At 29.5% G+C, this 23,075-nt stretch overlaps 2 protein-coding genes across 2 annotated transcripts in view; both read right to left on the bottom strand.

The window, feature by feature from the left end:
• LOC119685488 (protein insensitive-like) overlaps nucleotides 1-22,849 on the bottom strand; it is a 45,082-nt gene extending 22,233 nt beyond the window's left edge. The window contains exons 1-3 of the mRNA XM_038099774.1: nucleotides 22,770-22,849; nucleotides 22,645-22,678; nucleotides 22,568-22,592 (exon numbers count right to left, since the gene is read on the bottom strand). The gene's annotated coding sequence lies outside the window, so the exon portion shown is untranslated. The remainder of the gene's footprint in view (nucleotides 1-22,567; nucleotides 22,593-22,644; nucleotides 22,679-22,769) is intronic.
• On the bottom strand, nucleotides 19,973-20,917 carry LOC119676527 (protein insensitive-like). The gene has a single exon (XM_038087768.1). It carries the CDS (start codon nucleotides 20,915-20,917, stop codon nucleotides 19,973-19,975), a length of 945 nt encoding a protein of 314 aa, XP_037943696.1.
• Nucleotides 22,850-23,075: the final 226 nt, after the last annotated feature.

The raw sequence follows: 23,075 nt of genomic DNA on the forward strand, positions 1-23,075 counted from the left end.
GCTTAGAGTCTAGTTTGTACTTCAATAAATGTTTGAAATGTTGAAATTTACCAGATAATTACGGGTATCTCAAATCATCTTTGAATTATAATTGAAACCATATATGTAATTACACTATTTATAGTGACACAAATGCGACTCATTAACTATTTTCATACATTTCATGCCTCGTCCTGAAACACCAACTCCGTTGAAGCTTCCACGTGCAAATGCTCTATGTTAAGGTGTAAACGAAATTTAACTGTCAAGAAGCGGAGAGGAAGTGAAGGAATTCCTAGTCAAAGTAAAAACTTTAATCCAATTTGTGCAAATGTGCCATTTGCTTCCGATAGAAAACGAGAAAAAATATCTGTTAGGTAACTTATCGATTACGTGCATGTGATGCGAACGCTTTTTGTCCGCATTTCGTAGATTCTCCTATCCAATTTTAACTAAAATGGTAAATGCAAAAAATTTATTTACCCATAACAATTCGAACAACAATGAAAATCAAATTTTCTTCTTGAGTTGATATCCAAAAACGATTAAGTACATTTTTGAACGAAAATGGTCACGTTCTTATCGCAGGAATTCAGTAAAAATTGTCCTTCCAGCAAGGAGTATAAAACAGGGATAAAAATTATTTTCGTTTTTCTCTTTTTTTTTTTTCTAAGTCAGTTAACATTTTTTGGTGTCTATATTGCCAGGCGGATATAAATTTAATATATTAAAGACGAAATACAACAAAAAAAAAACAAAAGCTCAGTAAGAATCGTAAAATAAGTACGATTTGAAAACGTAATTGCTTACGTAGCATTTAAGTCGGAAAATCAATGCAAGATTTTCACAACTTTGGAAGGATAGTTCGATGGGTTGTGGTAATAATAAAAATGGCATTCAAAAAGAAAGGTATATTAAATTTAACAAAAAATCTTTAGATAAAGTTGCAAATACTCCAAAAATTTTATCAATCACTTAAGTCATAGTAAAATAAAATATTTATTATCATTATTTGGAATTATTATAGAAAGCCGTTTAAAAAATATTTGAATTTTCTTTTTAATTCTTGCTTTGTAATAACAATAATATAATTACCATCAAGCAACTCAATTCCAGACCATTAGAATAGAATGTAATAATTGCTAACTCATCGGGGTTTTTAAATTATAATGCTGGTTCTAACTACAATGTTTGACCTTCACAGTTTCTAACCGACCTTACCGAAAAAAGATATTTTTAATGGAAGAAAACCTGAATGTCAAATGTGAGCTGACATTAATTCAATTTATGTTTTTATATCATTTAAATAAAACTTTAAACCAAAATCAAGCCCAATGAGCTCAAAATTCACTAACCATTTTTCGAGTATTGTTCAACTTTCCAGGAGTCAGTTTATCAGCTATCTACCCATCCCCGAATTAAAATATTTTTATTACTCTTATCACAACGAAAAATGGCTTAAAGTCCATGAGGAGTTATCCACGCGTTAATTTCTTTTCGTTCTTTAACCTTGGATTGTTCAAGAAAAGAGACATGTCATATTCCACTAGGGAGAGAGAGAAAAAGAGAGAGGAAGAGAGAGGGACAGAGAGAAATAGAGAAGCTCTTCCTCACAGATATTTTATTCACTAACAAACAAAAAAAATGTATTTATAATGAGTAGAAAGAAATGTAAACTTATAATTACACATGATCTTGATTAACAATACATATATTATGCTTTTTATATCTGAAATTTAAAACTATTCTAATGATTTTAGTAACATTCTCATTTAACTAAATTATATCCACTTCTTTCGATGATCCTTCATTTTTGGCTAAAACCAGTTTACTGGATTTACTATTTATTATAATACAATCATAAGATCATAACATATGAATAAAATGTGAATGACGTATATATATATATTTTAAAATATAATTACCATGTTTATTATGTGCAGAAAATAAAAAATTGAAAATCTGTAAAATATAATTCTCAATTCATATGCTGTGTATTTACTATATTCAACTAAACATTTATAATTCTCACATGGTTTTATTACAAGTTTCTATAAAACACTTACATACCAATATTTAAATTGATTTATTTTTAATGCAAATATTTTAACTATTATGTGGAATGAGCTATCACTTTGTTAATCAGCCAGTTGGAAGTTTTGAAAATGTCTACTATTCCTATTTTAATATATTAATTAGATTCAAAAATAATGTCAACATGATAAATTTGGTTTCATAATTAAAAAAATATATTTTTATGGTTTAAATTGAGCATTATTGCACCATAAAATAATAATTTAAGTGGAAAAATTATTTAAGTACACTTACTCAGAAATCCATTAGGCGTAACAAATCAAGATTAATATTATTTGAAAAATAATTCACAAAGAGGTTTCCAAATAAATATGATGCAATCAAAACCAATAATGCATAATAATACAATTAATAATTACATATTATATATCTTAGTACATGTTACATATTATTATTACTTTTAAACTATATGGTAATTTTTGCATCAACTTTTGGGTACGACAAAAAGCAAAGTTGATATAAATCCAGACAGAAATTATATATATAATTCTCATAAGTTTTTTTTAATCTTTGGCTTTTATCATGAATTATATATAATCCACTAGCAGGAGCGGGAATTATTTTTTCCTCCGATACTAATAATAGTTCTTTTAAAAATATTATGTATGTAACGCAGAAATAGAAACGGGACTTTATAGTTATGTATGCTCTTGACCAGCGTAATTTTATGCCCTATACTAATAATTTATTGACATTATTTTTAAACTAAATTATAACTATTTTTTTCTACTACCTTTATTATTTGGCTTAAATATGTTTACTGGATTTACTATTTATTTACAAAGCTTTAAAATATAAATAAAATGTTTTATATATGTATATATTTTTAAAATAATTTCATGTATATTGTGTACGGAAAAGAGAAAATTGAAAGCTAAATATAATTCTTTATTCAGACTTATTTAGAACATATAAATACACAAGCAAAAATTTATAATTCTCACTATGTTTTCTTTTAGTTTTAATAAAAGAATTGCCAATCATACTTTTAATTGTATATTAAAGTTTAACGTAAATATTATTGATATTGTGTAGAAATAAGGGCAAATCTTTTTTATGCAATTTTTTGAAGTATTATATAGTTGTATAATAATTTAACTGAGTTATAATGTAGTAATGGTAAATTATTTTCCTAGTGAACTATATTTACGTTGTTTTAGTGCATTTCTTTTTACCAACCAAAAAAAAAAAAAATAGTTTTTAAATAGTTTAAGAATGGAATTTAAGTACCTGTAGGTAGAATTCCTTACGAGAGAACTATTGTATTAAATAAAATATCTGAAAAAAAGCTTAGAAGCAACAATAGGTCTAAGTTTCGAAATATCGATATTATTTTATTATGAAACTTATATAGAACTATATACATATTTTTTTTGTGTTGCAAAGTTATGGTTGCTCAATTTAAAATATTTTGCTTTAGATATTTTGTTAGAAGGACTTTTTATTATTGAGGAAACTTTGCAATACGAATTGCAGTGTTTAATTGGCATTAAGTGGGTTCCCAATTAAGAATGTTGACATGGAATATAAATTTTAATATCCAGAACAATTTATTCCACTAAGGATATTTATATTAAAATTCAATATGGCAAAGACTTTGAAGGATAGTATTTGATATTTTAAGGAGTTTTACGTTGTCGTTAAGTAATTCATAACTAGTTAGTTCCAATAAAATCCAGAATTTTTCCATAGATGTAAGTGCAATTAGTATTTGGAATTAAGGCGGAGACCAAAGGAAAATTATAAGATTTTATACTCTTAATATTGTGAAAAGTTGTGCGAAAAACTTTTAATTGGACAAAAATCTACTGAATGCAACTAATAAATATGTATTAAGCGAAAGCTGCAGCAGAGGTAGCGGCTGTAGCAGCAGCGTTAGGATCAGGATCTCCTATAGCTGCAGTCACAATTACATACTAAACAAATGCAGCTAAACTACTAATTGCTCTATATAGCAAGCCAGCATAACAACAATGGCTGGCAATAACAACAGTTGCTAGTAATTGCACCAACAGTTGCTGCTCAGCTCCTGCTTGAGGACACTTGGCAAAAGTTTATTTCGTATGCGTAGCGGTGTTTCAATTAATTTTTTTATTTTTTTTTTTATGTTCAAGAAAAGTTATTGGCAGCTAATGAAGTTGCATTTAATTGACTTAGGATGCACAGTTTATATTTGTCGCAACCATGAAAATTCTCAAACTTCCCGTAATTGCAAAATCTGAAGTATGTCGCTTGTTTAAGTTAAAGGACTTTTAATTAATAAATTGGCTAAGTTTATAGAAAAACCAAACTTCATATAATGTTTTTTATTATTTCAATATATTATTTTAATAATAAACTTTTATAATTAAAAAACTTCATTAATTTGTATATCTTATTATAATCATTTTTATAATGATCTCATTATGATTGATATATAGTTAAAAAGACAAACTGATAATCGAAACTTATTTGATTAGCTTACAATATAAAATATAAAAAATCATCAATAAGTACAAGTAATTATTTAGATTTATTTTTAGTTGGATTATGTAAGCTATCTAAGTAGATAAGATGGCAACTATCCATATTTAGTCCACTAAAACTAACTCTTACAAATAAACTAAATGACCAGCGACCGATGAACCACTTCAATGTTACTAAACACCCGGAAGATATTTAGATGCTTAATAATTCACAAGTCTGTACTTTTCATAGTCAAAATCATCGTTAATATATAAAGAAAGGTAAGCATTAAGTGAAGTGGCGGGGAAATATATTTCTAAGACCGAAATCGTCATTAATTTATGAAGACCGAAGACTGCTAAGTAAAATGGCGGGAGTTGTAATTAAAAGCTAATACTAGACGCAATAAACGGTTTCTAGAAAGCAAAAATTGTATAGTGAGATGATACTAAAAGGAAACAAAGCATTTTTAAATACTCTTAAATAACTTTTATTAAATATCAACATGGAATAATAAAAGAGCAATGAATTGAAAATATATAGACGAAACAAGTTTTTAAACATCCTCATGACATGCTTAGATTTTAGATTTCATAACTTGTGAAATAAAAATTCTTTTACAATATACACTTACAGAAGATTTTTGACTGATCGAGAGTTATTAAGTAGATACACTAGGCATTTTGTTGGCCACAAAAATCATTACTGAATTAGAGTACTTATTATTGAGTCCTAAGATATCTGCATCAAGTACATTTTAATAATTTAGGGGTTTTGATGTAAAAATAGTAACAAAAAAATAATTGGTTTTAATAACAACAATTTTGTTATTAAAAACTTGATATTTTTTTATATGTACCTGATTTTTTTTTCTAAATTTATACAAAATAATTTAGTTAAGTGTTTATACTTGCTTATGAAGTTTTTAATTAAATACAAAAACTTTGTACTTTTTAGAAAAATAATAATATTTTCTATTAAACTTATAGCAAACTTTAAGCCAAACTGAAAGGATCAAAGACAAGCTAATAAATCCTTTGGCCTCAATGTGCAAGTTTGTAATTGCTGGGCAAGCTCCAAAATCACTACTTCACTCTCTCCTTCTCTCTCTGAGCCCCGGCAACGATTCATGGTATTCGAACCTTAAGCCAATGTAATTTACTCAAATATTCATATGCACCATAAAAACTATAAAAGTATCTACTAAAAGTAGTAAAAGTACAGCACAGCTTGTTGAAATTTATTCACGTATCTCTCTACTGAGTAGGAGGAGTCCTGTGAATAGAAGACGACACTGTGAATGACAATATAAAATGGCAGCGGGTTTTAAAGCGAGCAAACTTTAATAGCGAATTATACGCTTCAGTACGTCTACTCTAACTAAAAAATAAAAGAAAAAACAGACTAAATGCCAAATAAAAAAAAAAAATAGTAAAGTAGTAAAGTAGTAGAGTAGTAGAAATTTTAAATGTGTTTAAGGAAAACCGTTTGAAAATCACATGGGGCAGGAGCACACTGGTGGATACATTACAAAAACGCCCACAACATGAACAGCTAGCACACCTACCCACTGAATGAGTTGCTATAAATCTTTGCTGTACTTCATGTGCAACAAAAAATGAAAAATTATCCTTTTTTTATTAAAGTTTCAGTGGAATTATTTTGTATTTGCCATACTTGTATCGGTGGAGACGAGTGGTTGCGTACACTTCTTCCAACCGACTTGTCTTTTATTTGTGGCATGACTCTTATTTAAAGAGAGGTGAACATTTAAGATCGTAACAAATTCCTGCAAATATAGTTTGTGGCATAATAAAAATCTCATAATTTTCACATAGAATAGGATTATCCTGTATAAATTCCTGATGTTCATACTCATATGCATATGGATTGGTTTGGTTTGGTTATGTACGGGCATGTGAGTTTTTACAATGAAAGATTACTACGTTGTACGCATATAGCAATAAAATGATATTAATATTTTAGTAAACTTTTATACTAAAAACTCAAACTCAACCACAAACTATGAACTCCATGCAGACTGCTGCCATAGGAAGTGTTGCTATTCTATCTCAAATATATGTACGTTATGTGTGGTTCTATTTCCAGACAAATTTGCAGCTATTGAAATTTTTGAATATTTAATTTATAATTTGCACTGTCGGAGTTCTTTTTGCTATGTCTGCACACAACATTTTCAAATACTCACTGCACTTAACACTTCATACATACATAGCATTAATGCTAGTACATTTATTTTATATCTGTTTGTGTGTCGGTTCAGAATTATATCTAAAATTCTATTACCACAGCGCCTGGAAAAAAAATTTTTACTCGTTAGTTTTACTTGCAGTTTTTTCCTTCCATTTAATTTGGTACGCAATTGTTAGTTTAGCGTTTGCCACTTGGCACTTGGCATTAAGCATTCTCCATTTGGCTCCATGTTCGCTTAGTGTTCGGAACATTGTTCCACGTCAACATTTCCAATGGCCTTTTGCGCCATTATCCCTACTTTGTGCCTCTTATACATTTATGCACGCAGAGGCCGCAGTCCACCAGTTTCTGTATTTTTACAATTTAATTGCATAATTGTGGCATTCTTGTAATGGCCCAATGACAGTGGGAATTTTAACAGGTTGTTTCGTCCTGTCGGCACATGCAAACCACTCGACTTACATACAAATTGCCTATAAATGATAAAATGCGAATTTTATGACCCGATCGAAGTTTTTATACACATAAAAATTTATTAATGCAGAGGATTTTTTCTCTATTTTTTCCACAACTTCATTACTTCGGAGAGATGAAAATACTCTAACGAAAATGTGTAAAGGACAATATTCATTTATGTCAAAAGCAATAAAATTTGATTAAATAATTTTTGTAAATATAATTTTTCGATATGCATAGTCATCAGCACTTTCACTTGACTGAGCACTAACATATGAAAATAAAAGGAAATAATAAAATAATAAAAACAAAAGTCCTAACAAATAATACGAGTACACGGACTATAAACTAATCAAAAAATTCAAATATTTCCTAAGACCACTGACGATGAGTACTTGGATGATTACTCCAAACAGCGTTCATACAAATTTCAATAAATTAATTAAAATTTTTGTTGTTAATTACAAAATTCGAATAAGACCACTGACGATGAGTACTTGGATGAGTACTCGAAAAAGCGTTCTATGGTTAGTTCAATTTCAATACAGTAAATAAAATTTTTGTTGTTATCTATTCATTTCCATTCAAATACTTCTAAAAGAAAATATATTCCTTAAATCATTAATAATCAACTATTTATTAATATAAAAACACATATTAAAGAACGATAAGATAACAATTGAATTCTAAAATGTTTTATATAGAATATCTAAATTAAATAAATTTTTAACATTTATTTTGACGAAAGAAACTAAATCTGTCATATAAACTAATATTTCCAATAGAAAGGGTTTTCGAACAGTAGTGAATTGCAACAACAAAATTTTATTATTTTTAATTGATTGTATATTTAGCTAACCATACAGATATGTCGGGTTTAGTGAATCTTTTTAAAAGGTGCACAATTTATATTTAAATTTTAATGGAACGCATAAGTTCGGAAGAATTGAAATACTAATACATATTCAAGAACGACAAGGCAACAATTGAATTCTAAAATGTTTTTCTATTATAAATATAAATTAAATTAATTTTCAACTTCAATTTTAAAAAAAAAAAACTAAATTCTTAATATAAACTATTATTTTTAATAGAGAGGTTTTTCGAACAGTAGTGAATTGCAACAACAAAATTTTATTATTTTGAATTAATTAGAAGGGTTTCGAAAAGTAGTGAACTACAACAAAAATTTCTATGATATTATTTAATTTAATTAAACTTTTGGCTGACCATAAAGCTGTTTCGAATACTGCCAAATACTGCTATCATCAGTGGTCTTGGAATTATTTCTATCATTTATTTATACGTAAATAATTTTTTGAGACTGGAAATACTAAGAATTGAACTCGTGCCCTGCCAAATTTGAAGCTGAAGAAAGGAGAATCATATATTTTTTTTGTGAATCCTCAGCCTTGGCTAAGACAAAAACTGATTTTTAGGGTAGTATTGTCTTGAAAGATTGCTTATCAGTGGAAACCAAAGATTTGTTCAACTATATTAAGTCAATTAGATTAATTAGTGTAACAACAGGGATGAATGGATTATTTTCTTGTGAAAAATGTGGTATTAAGACGGCATAAAATTGAAATTATGTGAGGCAGAACGGTGTCTGCAGAAGTAAATTCCATTGTCGTTCAAATTTTTTTTGTTTTAAGTGAAAAAGCCTCTAAACGCATAACTACCCATGCACTAACCCAAACAGCGATCGCTCCATTGCCATAAAATATAGTTTTTATTTTTCAATGAAAAGATTGTAGACTTATAAATACTCTTGGAGTAACCCAAACTCCAACTTTTGGCAACTCTACAATTGAATCTTGTCAATATTTTAGTTCAAAAACTAGTAGGTCAAATGTTCAAAGTTTTTTAAATGATGTCAAATCAAGCTATATTCAAGCTACACTGACCTCAATAGTGGTGAAAGATATATGTGTTTCTGTGCCAAATCTGCTCTTTTGAGAATGACTTAAAGTAAAGAAAGAGAAATGAGATGAGATGAGATATTGAGAGATGAGGTGCCATATTTTTGAACAATTTTTCGAATCGTTGACTCAGTTAACTTCAAGTTAAATAAATGTTCATTATCTTACAAATGGCAAGGTTTGTTATGGCAACACTGACGCCATCATAATATAATTTTCTTAATATTTATTAATTATAATTACTATTGTTGTGTAATAATTATTGACTTTTCTTTAAGCGATAAGCTGTTGTCTGATAAAAAGAAACAACATTTATTTGAAAAAAACGCACAAATCTCTAAAAGATAAACTTCATTGATCAATTCTAAGGTCTTTGTATAGTGAATACCTTCAGAATAGAAATGACAAATATTTATGAGTTGTAACATCAAATTTTCCAAAATTCGCACAAATATGTATTCAAGAATTTATATCTCATATATCTCATACAGTATTCCTCAATCTGCTACAAATAGTATACTTTCCAACTTCGCTATCATAATACGTACCCATCCGCATCCACACATGCAGTAGCTTCCTATACGCTCATCATAAAAAATGCATGTAATACTTTTTTTCTTGCACTTCCGGTATACAATGTAGGGTGGGTGTGCATGTATTGTATGTACAGAAATTGTTATATTAACTACGCTTCCGGTAAGCTGATGCGCTACTGTCGTCAGTTAATCAAAATGTCTGCAATGATGGCATGCAAGGATGTGAGCGCTTGACTTGCTTTATACATTTTGGCTTGAAATGTGAAGGTGAAATGCACTTTCGATGTCTGCTGCTGTGAAGTGAACATGATTGAGCTCTACATATTATTCGCTCTACATAATATTAAATGACTTCCGATTTAATCGCTCATGCAGGTAAACAAATTTTGCTACATTGAATAATATAAATGTAATAAGGACTTTATGTTGCCATAATAGAAAAATATATAATAACAATTACAAATATTAAAGTTGGTACAATCTGGCAACACGCTTTTACAACGCGGTATATTCAAGGCAATTTTTGCAATTTCATGTCGCAAGCTTGATTCCATGTTGTCCTTAAATTGGTTTCAACTCTATTTGAAATCATAAAAGTTCCGACATAAAAATGCAATATCCTGCAGGAATCTGCCAAAACCGCTAAGCATGAAAATGGTTTTTCTTTCGACTTCAAAATTTTTTTTATTTTGCATAAATTCGCGGTACTTATTTTTTCATTTCCTCTGGTTCCTTCACAAGGACATTTGTCCCACTGAATTTGGACTTTTAGTTTATTTTTCTACTGCATTAAGCTTAACTCGCTTATATATATTTGTTTATTTTGGATTTTTGTGTGCTCATATCTTCTAAATTCTATAATTTTTAAAATTTTTATGCTCATATCAATGCTTCCTGTTATTCACTCGCTGCTAGCAACCTATACTGCCTTTGCTGTCTTCCGTTTCCTGTTATTGCATGTGATGCTACCTAATAACCTTTGCGCCTTTCTTTGAGTGCTCGCTGCTCGCAAGCTTTACTGATATCCTCAAATATATTCTGTTGTGCTTTTTATACATATATATTTACATTTATTTATTTATTTATTTATGTTTGTGTGTTGTTGTGCTAAACATTTGTACAAAATATTGGTGCATTTTTTGTGTATTTTTCCAGAACTTTTTAGTTCGTTCCAACGTTTTGTATGTTTTTTTGTAAGTTAAGTGTATTCTTCATTTCCGCCATAAGCGATATGTGCTTCCTTATTAGGATTATTGCTTTTATATATACCTTTTTTATATCCTCAGCTTCTCCTTTCAAGTTGAAGGTGTGCAATGCCGTAGAGTATTGAACTTGAAGCCAATATTTTTATCTCTGTATCTGTTTCAACTTATTTTCTTTCTGCATTTTACTTACTTGACATGTTCTGAGTGACAATAATTTAGTTGCCTTAATAATTGATAAATGATTTTAAAATCTACACAATGACATAAAAATGCATAGAAAACCAAGAATGATCACAAAATCAATCAAAGACAATAGACTATGAGCAATGGGATAAAAACAGTGACGTCGAGAACAGAATTGGAACACTGTAGTTTCATGCCATATATAATATCGATACCCAGTCAGTTTTTGGTTAAAATGATGAAGTCACATCTGTTATTGTAAATACTGCCGATTACGTGAAATATGACAGTCAAAGTCCGTAAGACTTTACTGAGTCGTTTGTGTTATCTTATCTCGGAAAATATATTCCAGGGACTGTAATACGAATGACCTATCAATTCGACGTTTTGAGAGCACAAAATACCTTTTTTGAGCTTATCTGTGGGAACGAGCATTGTCGTGGTGGACGATGATCTTCCTTCGATGGTGGGTTTCCAAATGGATGTGTACCACACAGATTTAACCATTCTACGTTGGATAGAAATAGATGTGTGCCACTCAGAGTTGACCAATCTACAGTTGTTACATGACCGGTTTTTCTTAAAAAACATTCAATCAATCATTTATATTTGCTCCATCCGCGGACAACTTTTGCCGGATCATTCATATATCATGATATATCATGATATATGATATATGATATATGAATGATAGGTACCATTTAAAAGGCAGTTTAAATTTCCTTTTATTGCATAGAAGTTAAATTCACATGTGCTATTTGAATTTCATCAATTTGGATTTAAGACAAGAAACAACACAAAAGTTTAAAAGGGCTCACGAACATAATATAATATTTAGCTCTCCACAGCTTTAGAAGAAATTGCGTTCAAGTTCTAATATCCAAACTCTTTCAAAATTCAAACGCCTTTATTGAAAACCTTGATTTTAACAAAATGGAACAAGTCAACTGATTGCTTACGGCACAACTAATTCAGTCTTTAGCCACAAAAAACTGAAAAAAACGCTCAGCATTGCTACACTTCACTAACGTTCAAACACATAATTTAAATGCAATCAAAAGCAATAACAACTATAAGCAATTCATATGCCTCCTACATATGCCTCCGTATATTCGATTCCTTCACAGTATTTAACCAAAAATTAAATAATACTTGTTCTAATTTGCTACATATGGCATCAATGTTCAAGGACCTAAAGTGAGTTTGTTAAAATATCTCTATAATAACAGCGGAACACACAGTTGGTACCATACACGGCGCTGACTTTACTCATAAGCCACTTAAAGCAAACAAAATAAAAACTTTTGAATTGAAAAAATGAATATACAAAAGTAAAATATTATGAAAAATCTGAGCAAAAATACAAAAAATATGAAGACGGTTTCGAAAAACCTCTGGTAGTCAACAATTTTGCATGTCTGCTCACCGGCAATGGCAAATTCGTGTGCGCCTATTCAAATGGAACAGCACAAGGATAATGCTCTTGGCACACTCCTTAGAGTGTCAGTTGGGTAATAATATAATAATAATCCAAAAATTAGGATTATATTAGCGATATAAATAACCATAAAGGCAAATAAAAATTTTATGAGACAACGCGAGTGGAATAAAATTTTAAAAGGATAAAAATTTTACAAGTTAAAATTATAAAATTATTAAAAACCACATCTAAAAAGTTTCTATTTTTCAATTTTATTCTTCAGAAAGGCAATTGAAGGAGTTACTAGATACTATTTAAAATTCTTAAGGAATCATTAAAGATTGAAGATCGCAATTTAAGCAGGAAAAAGTGTTGACTTGAAATTTAATATGATTTTCAATGTCCTTCTAGAATCAATTAAAATTATTGAAAATTTCCAAAATAAGCAATATTTTAAAATTTTGAAAAGCATATTCGAAAAAACCTCATATAAATTTAAATGATAAAAATGTCCACCAACAAATGACAAATATTATTCAATAATTGCAAGAGCCACAAAACCACTTCGTTAACATTGCAACTTTTCCAACCACTGGCAAATGCGAATGCCACAAATATGTCAGTACGGATGTGATTTGTAAAATCCATAAAAGGTTGGTTGCAAATTAGATTTAATAAAATTTACTAAAAAAAAACATATACTAAAAAAATATTTAATTATATGAGCAAAAATTTAAATCAATATGTTGAAAAGCGCTATACAGAAAAACCAAAAAAATTTTATAATAAAAATATATTTATTTGATAATACTATTTAAACAAGGAACAATGCTTTAAAGTTAATAATTCAAAAAATAAAAATCATAAAATTGAATATATATTACATATATTTCTTATGACGTGTTTCAGAGTTCAGAACTAAAAAAAACAAATATACAAGTTTTAAAAATTAACTATTTAAAATAGATATGAGCTGATTTATAAATATGCTGATTTATTGATAATGAGCTCATTTATATGAAAAATTTTTCTATGTTAAATCATCTTCGTAATTGGTTATAATGAGCAAGACAACCTAAATGACACAGTGTAAATGTGATATTAATTAGCAACAAAGCAAGGAAAATTTCACCAAAAATGTTGAAACATATTTCCCAAAAGGGAAATAAAAACAGTGACGTCATGGCTTTTTATTTTGAATATTTCGGCTATGCTATTAGATACATATGCAAAAAAAAATATAGGTATATATAAAATATATGAAAAATATAACAATATAACATTCATAATTCCATATTTATATTATGTATATGTTTATTTAAATAATATTTTAGTATAAACAACACATATTTTTGTTCAAGGTTTTCATAATATAACATTATAAAAAGGCAATAAACAGGTAGATAATTAGTGCTATTAGTAAATTTCAATTTCTCTTAGAAGTTCTTTTCTATAGATACATCAACAACACCTCTATGACCTTTTAATAACATTTTACTTCAATAAAAAAAAATTTCCTGGAATTTAGTACTTAAAAATTTTTTATTTCATTTAGGAAACATGTTCCGCTTCATAAGAAATTAAATCTTTAGAAAACAAAATTAACTCAACAAGATGGTCCATCCACCCATTAATATACAATAAAATCTTACTTTCTTTGTTACTATTAAATTATTTTTTTAAATATAAAAAAGTTAAATTATATTAAGAGCGCATAAATTGGTACTACGAAAGAAAAGAATCCTTAAGAAAAACTGTTTTGAAATAAAAATTACAGATACCGTAGCTAATCATGAATCTACTGAAGAAAAATCCGTCAATATTTTACCACCAACTAGAGGTTGACCATCGTTTAGAGTGAGATTAGTTTTCCAAATTTCCACCATGTTTGGAATATTCTTGCAAACATTATTAATTTTACTACTTGTTCATGTACCTATATTCCTAAATCAAGAAATTATTTTCACAAAGACTCCCTAATATTCTGTAAGGTTAATCAAGAGGTTATCTGAAGGTTAACCAACATTTAGAAACAGATGCGTAGAAAGAAGTACTCTTTAATTATCCCCCAGTGCTTCGTAATAATTTTATTAACTTTTAATGCTTCATAAACAATGGTATATGAAGGAATTTGACATTACTGATATTTTATTTGTATTATTAGATTATAGCACCCTTCTGATATACAACGAAAAAAGAGTACATTTACTTTATAGAAATTTCTATAACGAAATAAACGTAACATACTTCAATACTGCTTATTGACTTGATAAAACAAATCAATTTGGCATTATCTATCGAAACGCATGTCTGTAATATGCATATATAACACCCAGTCCCTGTCCCACACTAACTATATAAAACTAATCGAATAGAACTTTTTTCAGAAGTATAATTTAAATCCGCGCTTATAGAATCGAAAATTAATAAAATTAATTAATTGTATCATTTAGCGTCCAACCAAAATATCTCCACAAAATATCTCCAACTTAACCTAAATTTTAAGATAATATTAAATCTTATAAACAAAACGTTAATAAAGGTTAATGAAAAGTAAACAATAGATACGCAATACAATTATCTAACTGGAAATTTCGAAAAGCCAAATAAGGCTTTTTTTAAATTAAAATCTCCATCCATGTAGATTCTTATTTTTCTTATCACTATTTCCTCCATCATTATTTCTCTTATCATTCTCTTGTCTGATCCATATTTTTCTCTTGTTTCATTTTTTTCGAAAAACATTCGCAACATATGTAGTTTTCGGCTGCTAACTTTACAGTAATCAATAACCGTCCTAGTTATTTCGCTCGTCTTCAGTTACCCGACAAATTTGATAAGGGGACAGACTACCATAAAGCATATTGAAAGCATCCTTCCCGATATCAGCTCAGTAATTATGGAGTCCATTTTTTTATATTGCTGAAATGGTTCACATGTCGTTAAGTCTCTTAATTTTTATGTTCTGCTTTATACTCATACCTATATATAGATTACTTTATTCCCAGCTGATATTAAGTTCCTCAACGTGTAACATTCGGTCTTCATTCGCAGGGTTTAATCTTCTCTATTTATTTAGGAAAGATCGCTTGCAAAAGTTATTTATCATGATCACAGTGGTTCACTCTTTTGAGAGTGGAAAAATTAAGAATTCATAATTATAAACCCTGTTCTATGTTTAATACTATGTAATTCTGTGATTATCAGAAAGCAAATAGGTATTTTCATTCGGAGCTAATCCGGAATAGAAATGAATTATATTGATATATTTAAAAACTACTACAGTTCGAATAAGACTATTACGTGTTGATATGGAACCTTATGAAGTGTGAATATTAGGCTTGATTGTAAATAAAAGGTGTCCTTATTTTCTACTAAATATTCGTCCAAATGTACCATGGTATGACATCCACAGGGACCTCAAGATTCATCCCATCAAAAAATACGTAAAGGATAGAGCCCTGAAATTATTTGCGAAAACTGACAGACTTTCCAACACCGCGTTATCAAATCTCAAAATGGTTATAGGCTCCTCGGGGAGGTATGCAGATCTGAGGTCAATTATTACTTAGTCAGATGAAGTGATAAACAATAATCTAGTCAAGGCGTAAAGAAGGGTTTTAAAAATACCTCGATTTAAGAAAGATTAAAAGTGCTTAAGTGCACTGGCTCAAATAGCTTCAACATAATAATTAGTTTAAACTATTAAAATTTTGCTTTTTAAATTCTATCTACCTAAATATTATTTATAAAACAAAGTTTATTCTAATCGGCTGTAAAAATTTCAATTTCAGCAGATTCAAAACATCCTTTGTTACGGTTTAGATTTCACAAGCGCAAATAAAGTTTTTAATAAGTTCTAAACTACTTAAAAGTTTTTGATTTTAGATTTATTTTTTGGTTATTTCTTGCAGCAGTTATTTGCTTGATAACTTTAAATTTGCTCAAGAAAATTTGTTTAAGTTACTAATTACTAAAAACTCTAGCACCACACATAAAGGCAACAGAAGCATAGATTAACAACGTAGAGGACACACAATGAAAGTAGCTCGAAAGTAACAACAATGACCCAATAAATTGTAGGTAACATTTTGGCAACTGTGGCCAAAAAACTTTAACTCATCCAAAGTGCTAAACACAAACAAATACGTAACTAAACTGCTCTGATATCCAGCAGATATGGGCAGGAAGCCAAGACTGCCTGCATTATACGAGTAAAACGAAACAAAAATTGTGGAAAAAAGATATTGTAATAAAGGAAAACTGATACCACTACCCAACGTTGGAAACTATAATATCAACTTAAAAGTTTAACTGCAAATAAAAATTATTACAAAGGATTTTATATCTGAAGGTGTGAATATCATTCCAGCTTAAATTCCTTGCAAACGACAAGGGCCACGGAGCACTTACATAAAGTGTTGTTGCCATAATTTCCTAAGTGAGCGCAAAATTTACAAAAGCTTAGCATCTACCACCAGCGTAGGAGTATCTCACAGCACAATGTTTAACTGTTTAATTTGGGCCAAACACCAGGCGAGGAGCAACTTTGACGCACTTCAGTAGAATAACTCACTAACCTACTCACTACTGAAGCAGGCTAGCAAGCTAGGTAGCAGCTAGGTGGCAGCTAGGTGGCAGCTAGGTGGCAGCTAGGTGACCAAGCAGCGGAGTAATGCTACACGTTTTAAGTTTAACATCTTCGACCAAATCAAAGTGTTGATTATGATAACTGCTGGTAGGAGCCCGTAGATACTTATATTTATTAAAGCACTTACACGCCCACCCACCGAAGCATATTTAAGCATACTCTGTTCTTTGCCATTTAACTCGAGAGTTGAAATTAAAAATTAATCAGCAGTTTTTAGTGACTCAACTACACGTTGCCATTGCTCGCTGCAATTTTGCGCCAATGCTCATCACCAGGATAAGCTGCTCGGCTTTGGACTTCACCTGGAGCAGTTGCTGGCAAATTTTAAAAACCAAAAATAATGAAGCACAAATTTTAGCAGGTTTTGCTTTTATTGCTTTGGTATCGTTTGTTGGCATGGAGGGCACTTGGATGCTTGTACTTGGACAATGGCACTGCTTGAATGGATGTGAACTGTTGCCTATACATTGCATGGTTACACACTGACAAACTTTTATGTGCCTTTAAATATTGGTTGGGGTTTTTGCTAGGTTAACTTTTGATGCGGCATAAATTTTCGGCTCGGCTCGGATCGGCTCAGGTGCAAAAGAGTTATGTAGTGTTTATTGTTATGGTGATGTGTGTTTTTGTTTTAATAGCACTTTTGTTTTCAGTTCTTTAGTTTCTGTTTTGTTAGATGTATTTCATTTAGCTATCAACAATCCTTTACCATTGTGCTTTTCTGCTCTTCTCAGGGAAGAGGAAGCTATTAAACTTTGTTTTATGGCAACGTCATTTTCTTACATTAATTTTGACAAACGACTGACGTAGGCTGCAAAAATACTTTTCATCACTTGGACAATAAAAATAAAAAAAATAAACAAAATTTATAAACGAAATTGCTTTACCAATTTGAACAATAGCAAAGAGCTTTACCAGATACTCTACCAGATAAATCTCTGGTAAGCCAAGAACAGGAAAAATCTATCAGAGCTTAAAAATAGTACAGATTCGAAAGGAAAATCTGTTACACGTGCCGAAAATGTAGACTGCTTATTTGTTGTTTTTGGCAATTAACATTAAACTTTAAATAAGAATTATGAATCTGGATAATATTGCTTTTGTGAAAAGTATTTTGCTGACAAATACAGCTTACACTGAAGCAATAAGTCCTTTTACTGATATATTTTCAGCTTTCAATTTGTTGCTTTTGTTAATGTTAAGTAAAAACGTTTTAATTCCTCATTATTTTTTTTAAGCTACAATCTCTAGTTTATTTATTGTTAACAATTCAAGTCTATGGAACCAACTAAGCTTTGATTTTTACCATCAGCCCTATAGTTTGCAAACTTACCCTGTCTTTATGCAGGGTATGTCTTTATTTACTGACAATGTTTCTCTGTTTAATTATATACAAATAACTAAACTTTTCCTTTTGACCTATAGTTCGCGAACTATAGTCCTATAGTTTCCTTTAGTTTGTGAAAACCAGACCCTGTGAACTTATCAAAAATGAACGTATGAACACTGCAAGACTTACTGCTGTTCTTTCTGGTAATAGATTTATAGGAACCCATGCAGAGAAACCGTGCATTACTCATAATCCCCACTGCAGAAGTTGTGAAAACCTGTAGGAAAAACAAGTCATTCTGTGTATGTAACAACACTCTCACTGTGTATGCCTGGTTTTGGTGTCCAACTGAAATAGGTTTTTCGAAAAAAAGAAAGAAGTTATTTTTTAACTGTTTATCGGCGAAAACGAAAGACCTATTAAATTATCTAAATTTGGCGAGATGCATTTAGTCTGTTTCTTTTTTCTCTTAGAGTTTCTTATTAGGAATATGGTACCAAACGGTCAAAAATTGCTAACCGAAAAATGTCTGATGGCTTAACACTGCAACCAACCATATATCTTGTAGTCACAGTCTGACTTCAATGCTACATATCAAAAATTTTTACTAGTATACAATCACATTATGCTTGATTTATGTAAATATATTGTTCTTAATAGCTTTGAACTTGAGGCAAAGAAAATACTAACTTGTTACCTCTACATATTTTAGGAAGAATAACAATTAGATTTTTGATTATAAAAATTATAGATTTAATCTTTTAGCATGTTGCTAATAGCTCCATTACACATTAGTTTAGTTAGTTTTAATTTAGTTAGTTTTTATTGGGGTAAAATTGGGAAACAATACCTGTCAGTTCTTTAAATCATTTTAGTGACTATATTTTACATAGCAGGATTATTTTAGGCATTATTTTTTTTATTACAAATAATTTTAAAATAAATAAGTAAAAGTCTAAGATATGAAAAACTGAGCCAAAATAGTTTCCTCGTTCTGGTTTTCATATATAATAAGCACCAACAATAAATCGTACGATCACGATCTGTTGTCAACGTATATTATTAGTCGATTGAGATCTCGAATAGACAAATAAAAGTAGAAAGTAAGATTTTTTACAAATCTGGACATCCACATAATTCCACATAACATATTTTAAGATTGCTGCATTTTCTGCAGTTTTAACACTCAGCTGTGTCCAATCCCATTTAAAGAGATAGGATTGGGAAATGTTTTAAATTCGAAGAAACGAATTCAATTAAAGAAACAAATTAAAGCACCAAAATTTAATTGCAATATATAAATGAAATCATTTTTATTTGAATAATACAATATATAATCATGTGAGTTAATCAATGGAGTAGCGTTCCAAGTATTGAAAACGAAGAAGTAGGATAAATGAAGTATTGTATAGTATTACATGATTTCTTCAAAAATTTTGTCATAGCAATATAACTTATATTATAACGTAAAACTAATTTTTTAATATTAATTAAAAATTTTAAATATAAATTTAAAAATATTAGAAGTATGAATATACTACATTTGACCGGGGCTCTTCATTAATGAACGCTTCCTGAATTTTTTAGCAACGTCAGCACATTTGTTAGTGATGGCAGCACGTATTTCGCGCTCTGGACAACTGCATTTCCTCATTATACAATATATAATATCAGCTACCTTAAGCGGGTCCAATTGCTTTTTCGCGGGATTTGGGCGATCAATAAACGCAGGTGATGGTTTTCCGGTGAGTGAATGAGTCGCCAATATTTCTTCATCAAAGATATTAGTAATCAAATTACGTGTAGCTGTTGAAGTTGTCTTCCAATTTATGCGCTCATATTTATGTGCCGGTAGTTGAGTTCCATTTGGTCCAATGATGATAACTCGTCCAGATTCAGTCATCTTATATTTTGGATATTCTGGCTCCATAGAATTATGTGAATTGTCATCTCCAATCATTTCTTTATATTTTCTTTTTAATATACTACGTTGAATTTCAGACAGAAAATAATCAGCTGGAACAGCCGGCACTATGTTAACCAGTGCCACTGGTGTATTATTTTGAGCTTGATATGGATAAAAAGATCTATTCATATCAACACCTTTTTCAGTTCCTGATGTTGTGAATTGTTGACTTATATTAGATATATTAGAAATATTGAAACTGTTGTTCATTAGCATGGCTGCTGCTGGTGACATACTTCTTTCCGCAGAGACCGCTATACTGCTACTGCTACATGGTGATGGATTATTTCTTGCGTTGTAATCGAGAATCTCTACCACAGCTGGTACACAAGTCGCTTCTTTCCTCTCAGTTAAATCATTTATTTCTGAGTAAGTAGCTGCTTTTATCTGCTCAACATTTTCATTTTCTTCATTTTTAACATTTTGTAAGTTTTGTAAGAGATTTTCGTAGCGTTGCCTTAGATCACTTACTTTCTTCTTCGGTTGACGTATGATACCATCCATTATTTTATACATATTGATGAGTTATTCGAAAGTTTTTGCTTATATCTTCAAGACTGCTAAGTAAAGAATGATATTTTACTACTACATTTCTATCGTTTATATACAAAATTTTTGCATTACGCGAATTCAGAAAAACGGTTAAACGATACAAATTATTGCTACCTGCGATAACCTCGAAAACTCTATTTTGTCTCAATTCGACTCGCTTACCTACACCAACTATATCCTTAATGACAGGTACCGCGTCTAGCAAGAACATATTTCTACCTAATTTTATTCAGATAGTGATATAGATATTTGTGTCTTACATATTTACTGATTATATGAATAAACTATTTTCTAGGATTCAGAAATAAATTTTTTGGTTATTGACTTTCCGGGAATTGACAAAATATTTGGAAATTTTTTGATCTGGAGATTTTAAGGAATATGTTTACACTAGAAGTAATGAAAATGAGTTGATTTCGTAGAAACAGATGTTATAATATCATGAGTAATTGATTTTATTATTAAAATGTTTTATTAAATATAAGCTTCTCATTAAATTTTTTTTAATATTACATTAAAATCAGTTATTTGGACTGCAATCTTAATTTCAGAAACTTAATATATATCAAAAATTGTTAATAGATATAAAAATAATACAACTTATCAAATTTTAATTCATTAAAATTTAGACTAGAGTTCTATAGGCGACCCATCCTACTAAAATACTAGCTTACTTTGGCCCTAACACTACAATAACTATATAACTATTATAATAAATTTTTTTGAATGCATATTAATCTAAATAATAAAAATCTATATAATTTAATATACATAATCTCATAAAATATGTAATCTATATTTATGTTTATAACTTCAATATTATCGTTATCATTAAATAATCCACATTGAACAAAAGTTATATCTTGCTTGCAGAATATATCATATTCAAAACCTTTCTAAACTCCGATTATTAGTAACATAGTATAATTTTTGATTCCGCTTTCTGCATTTACCGTTCTTTAAAACTAATATAATATAAAATAATAAAAATCTATATAATTTAATATACATAATCTCATAATATATGTAATCTATATTAATATTCCACTTTGAACAAAAGTTATATCTTGCTTGCAGCATATATCATATTGAAAACCTTTCTAAACTACGATTATTTCTAGCCCAGTGTATCTTTTGATCCCGCTTCCTGCAATTGTCGTTCTTTAAGACTAATATAATATAAAATAATAAACATCTATATAATTTAATATACATGATCTCATAATATATGTAATCTATATTAATATTTCACTTTGAACAAAAGTTACATCTTGCTTGCAGTATATATCATATTGAAAACCTTTCTAAACTACGATTATTTGTAACCCAGTGTATCTTTTGATCCCGCTTCTTGCAATTGCCGCTCCTTAAAAACTTTGCTACATAGTAAAAAAATTATTGCCCTCAATCAACTTTTATTTATTTATTAGTAGTATTCAAGCTTCTACTATAATTGCCAGTTTCGATGCAGTTTATGTTTCCAAGGTGCCCACATGTTAAGTAAAGAACTCCATGCAATTTTTCATACAACAGTTGACAAATTTCCTAACAGATCACATGCACAAGCACAACAGAATTTTCTGACACTGTTAAACTTAACAGAAGAAAACTCACTTGAATATATTAAATAGAAAGATGCCTATAAAAAAAACTGTTAATTTCGGTTTAAAATATTAACAAAATCAACTCACCCTCGCGCAACAAATCTCGTACAATTGACAAAGCCTGAAATTTAATGTAATATAATATATATCATATATATATATATTAATATCTGAATATTACAAATATATTGAATAAAGAATGGTATACTTACCTTGGACTATCGTTGAATGTTTATTTTGTTGGAACTTTATTTAGAATAAAGTAATTTTAAAATAATTTTAAATTAAATTTTACTTAATAGACGGGAAAAAAACACTAACACCGGCACTGAAACACACTTTAATAAATAATGTCAAAGTAAAAAAACAAAAGAAACGTCAAAACAAGAAAGCTTTTGCGCAAAAATGTGGAATTAGATCAAAGCTAAAGCAAGAATAACGTCCACCTTCCACATGAGTGGGATGAGATTTTGTCGTAAAGCTGGACTTTCGCTTAGTGCATTGCAGAGGCAACAGAA

This window comes from Teleopsis dalmanni, chromosome 2 (assembly GCF_002237135.1).
Source record: "Teleopsis dalmanni isolate 2A chromosome 2, ASM223713v2, whole genome shotgun sequence".
Taxonomy (NCBI): Eukaryota; Metazoa; Arthropoda; class Insecta; order Diptera; family Diopsidae; genus Teleopsis; species Teleopsis dalmanni.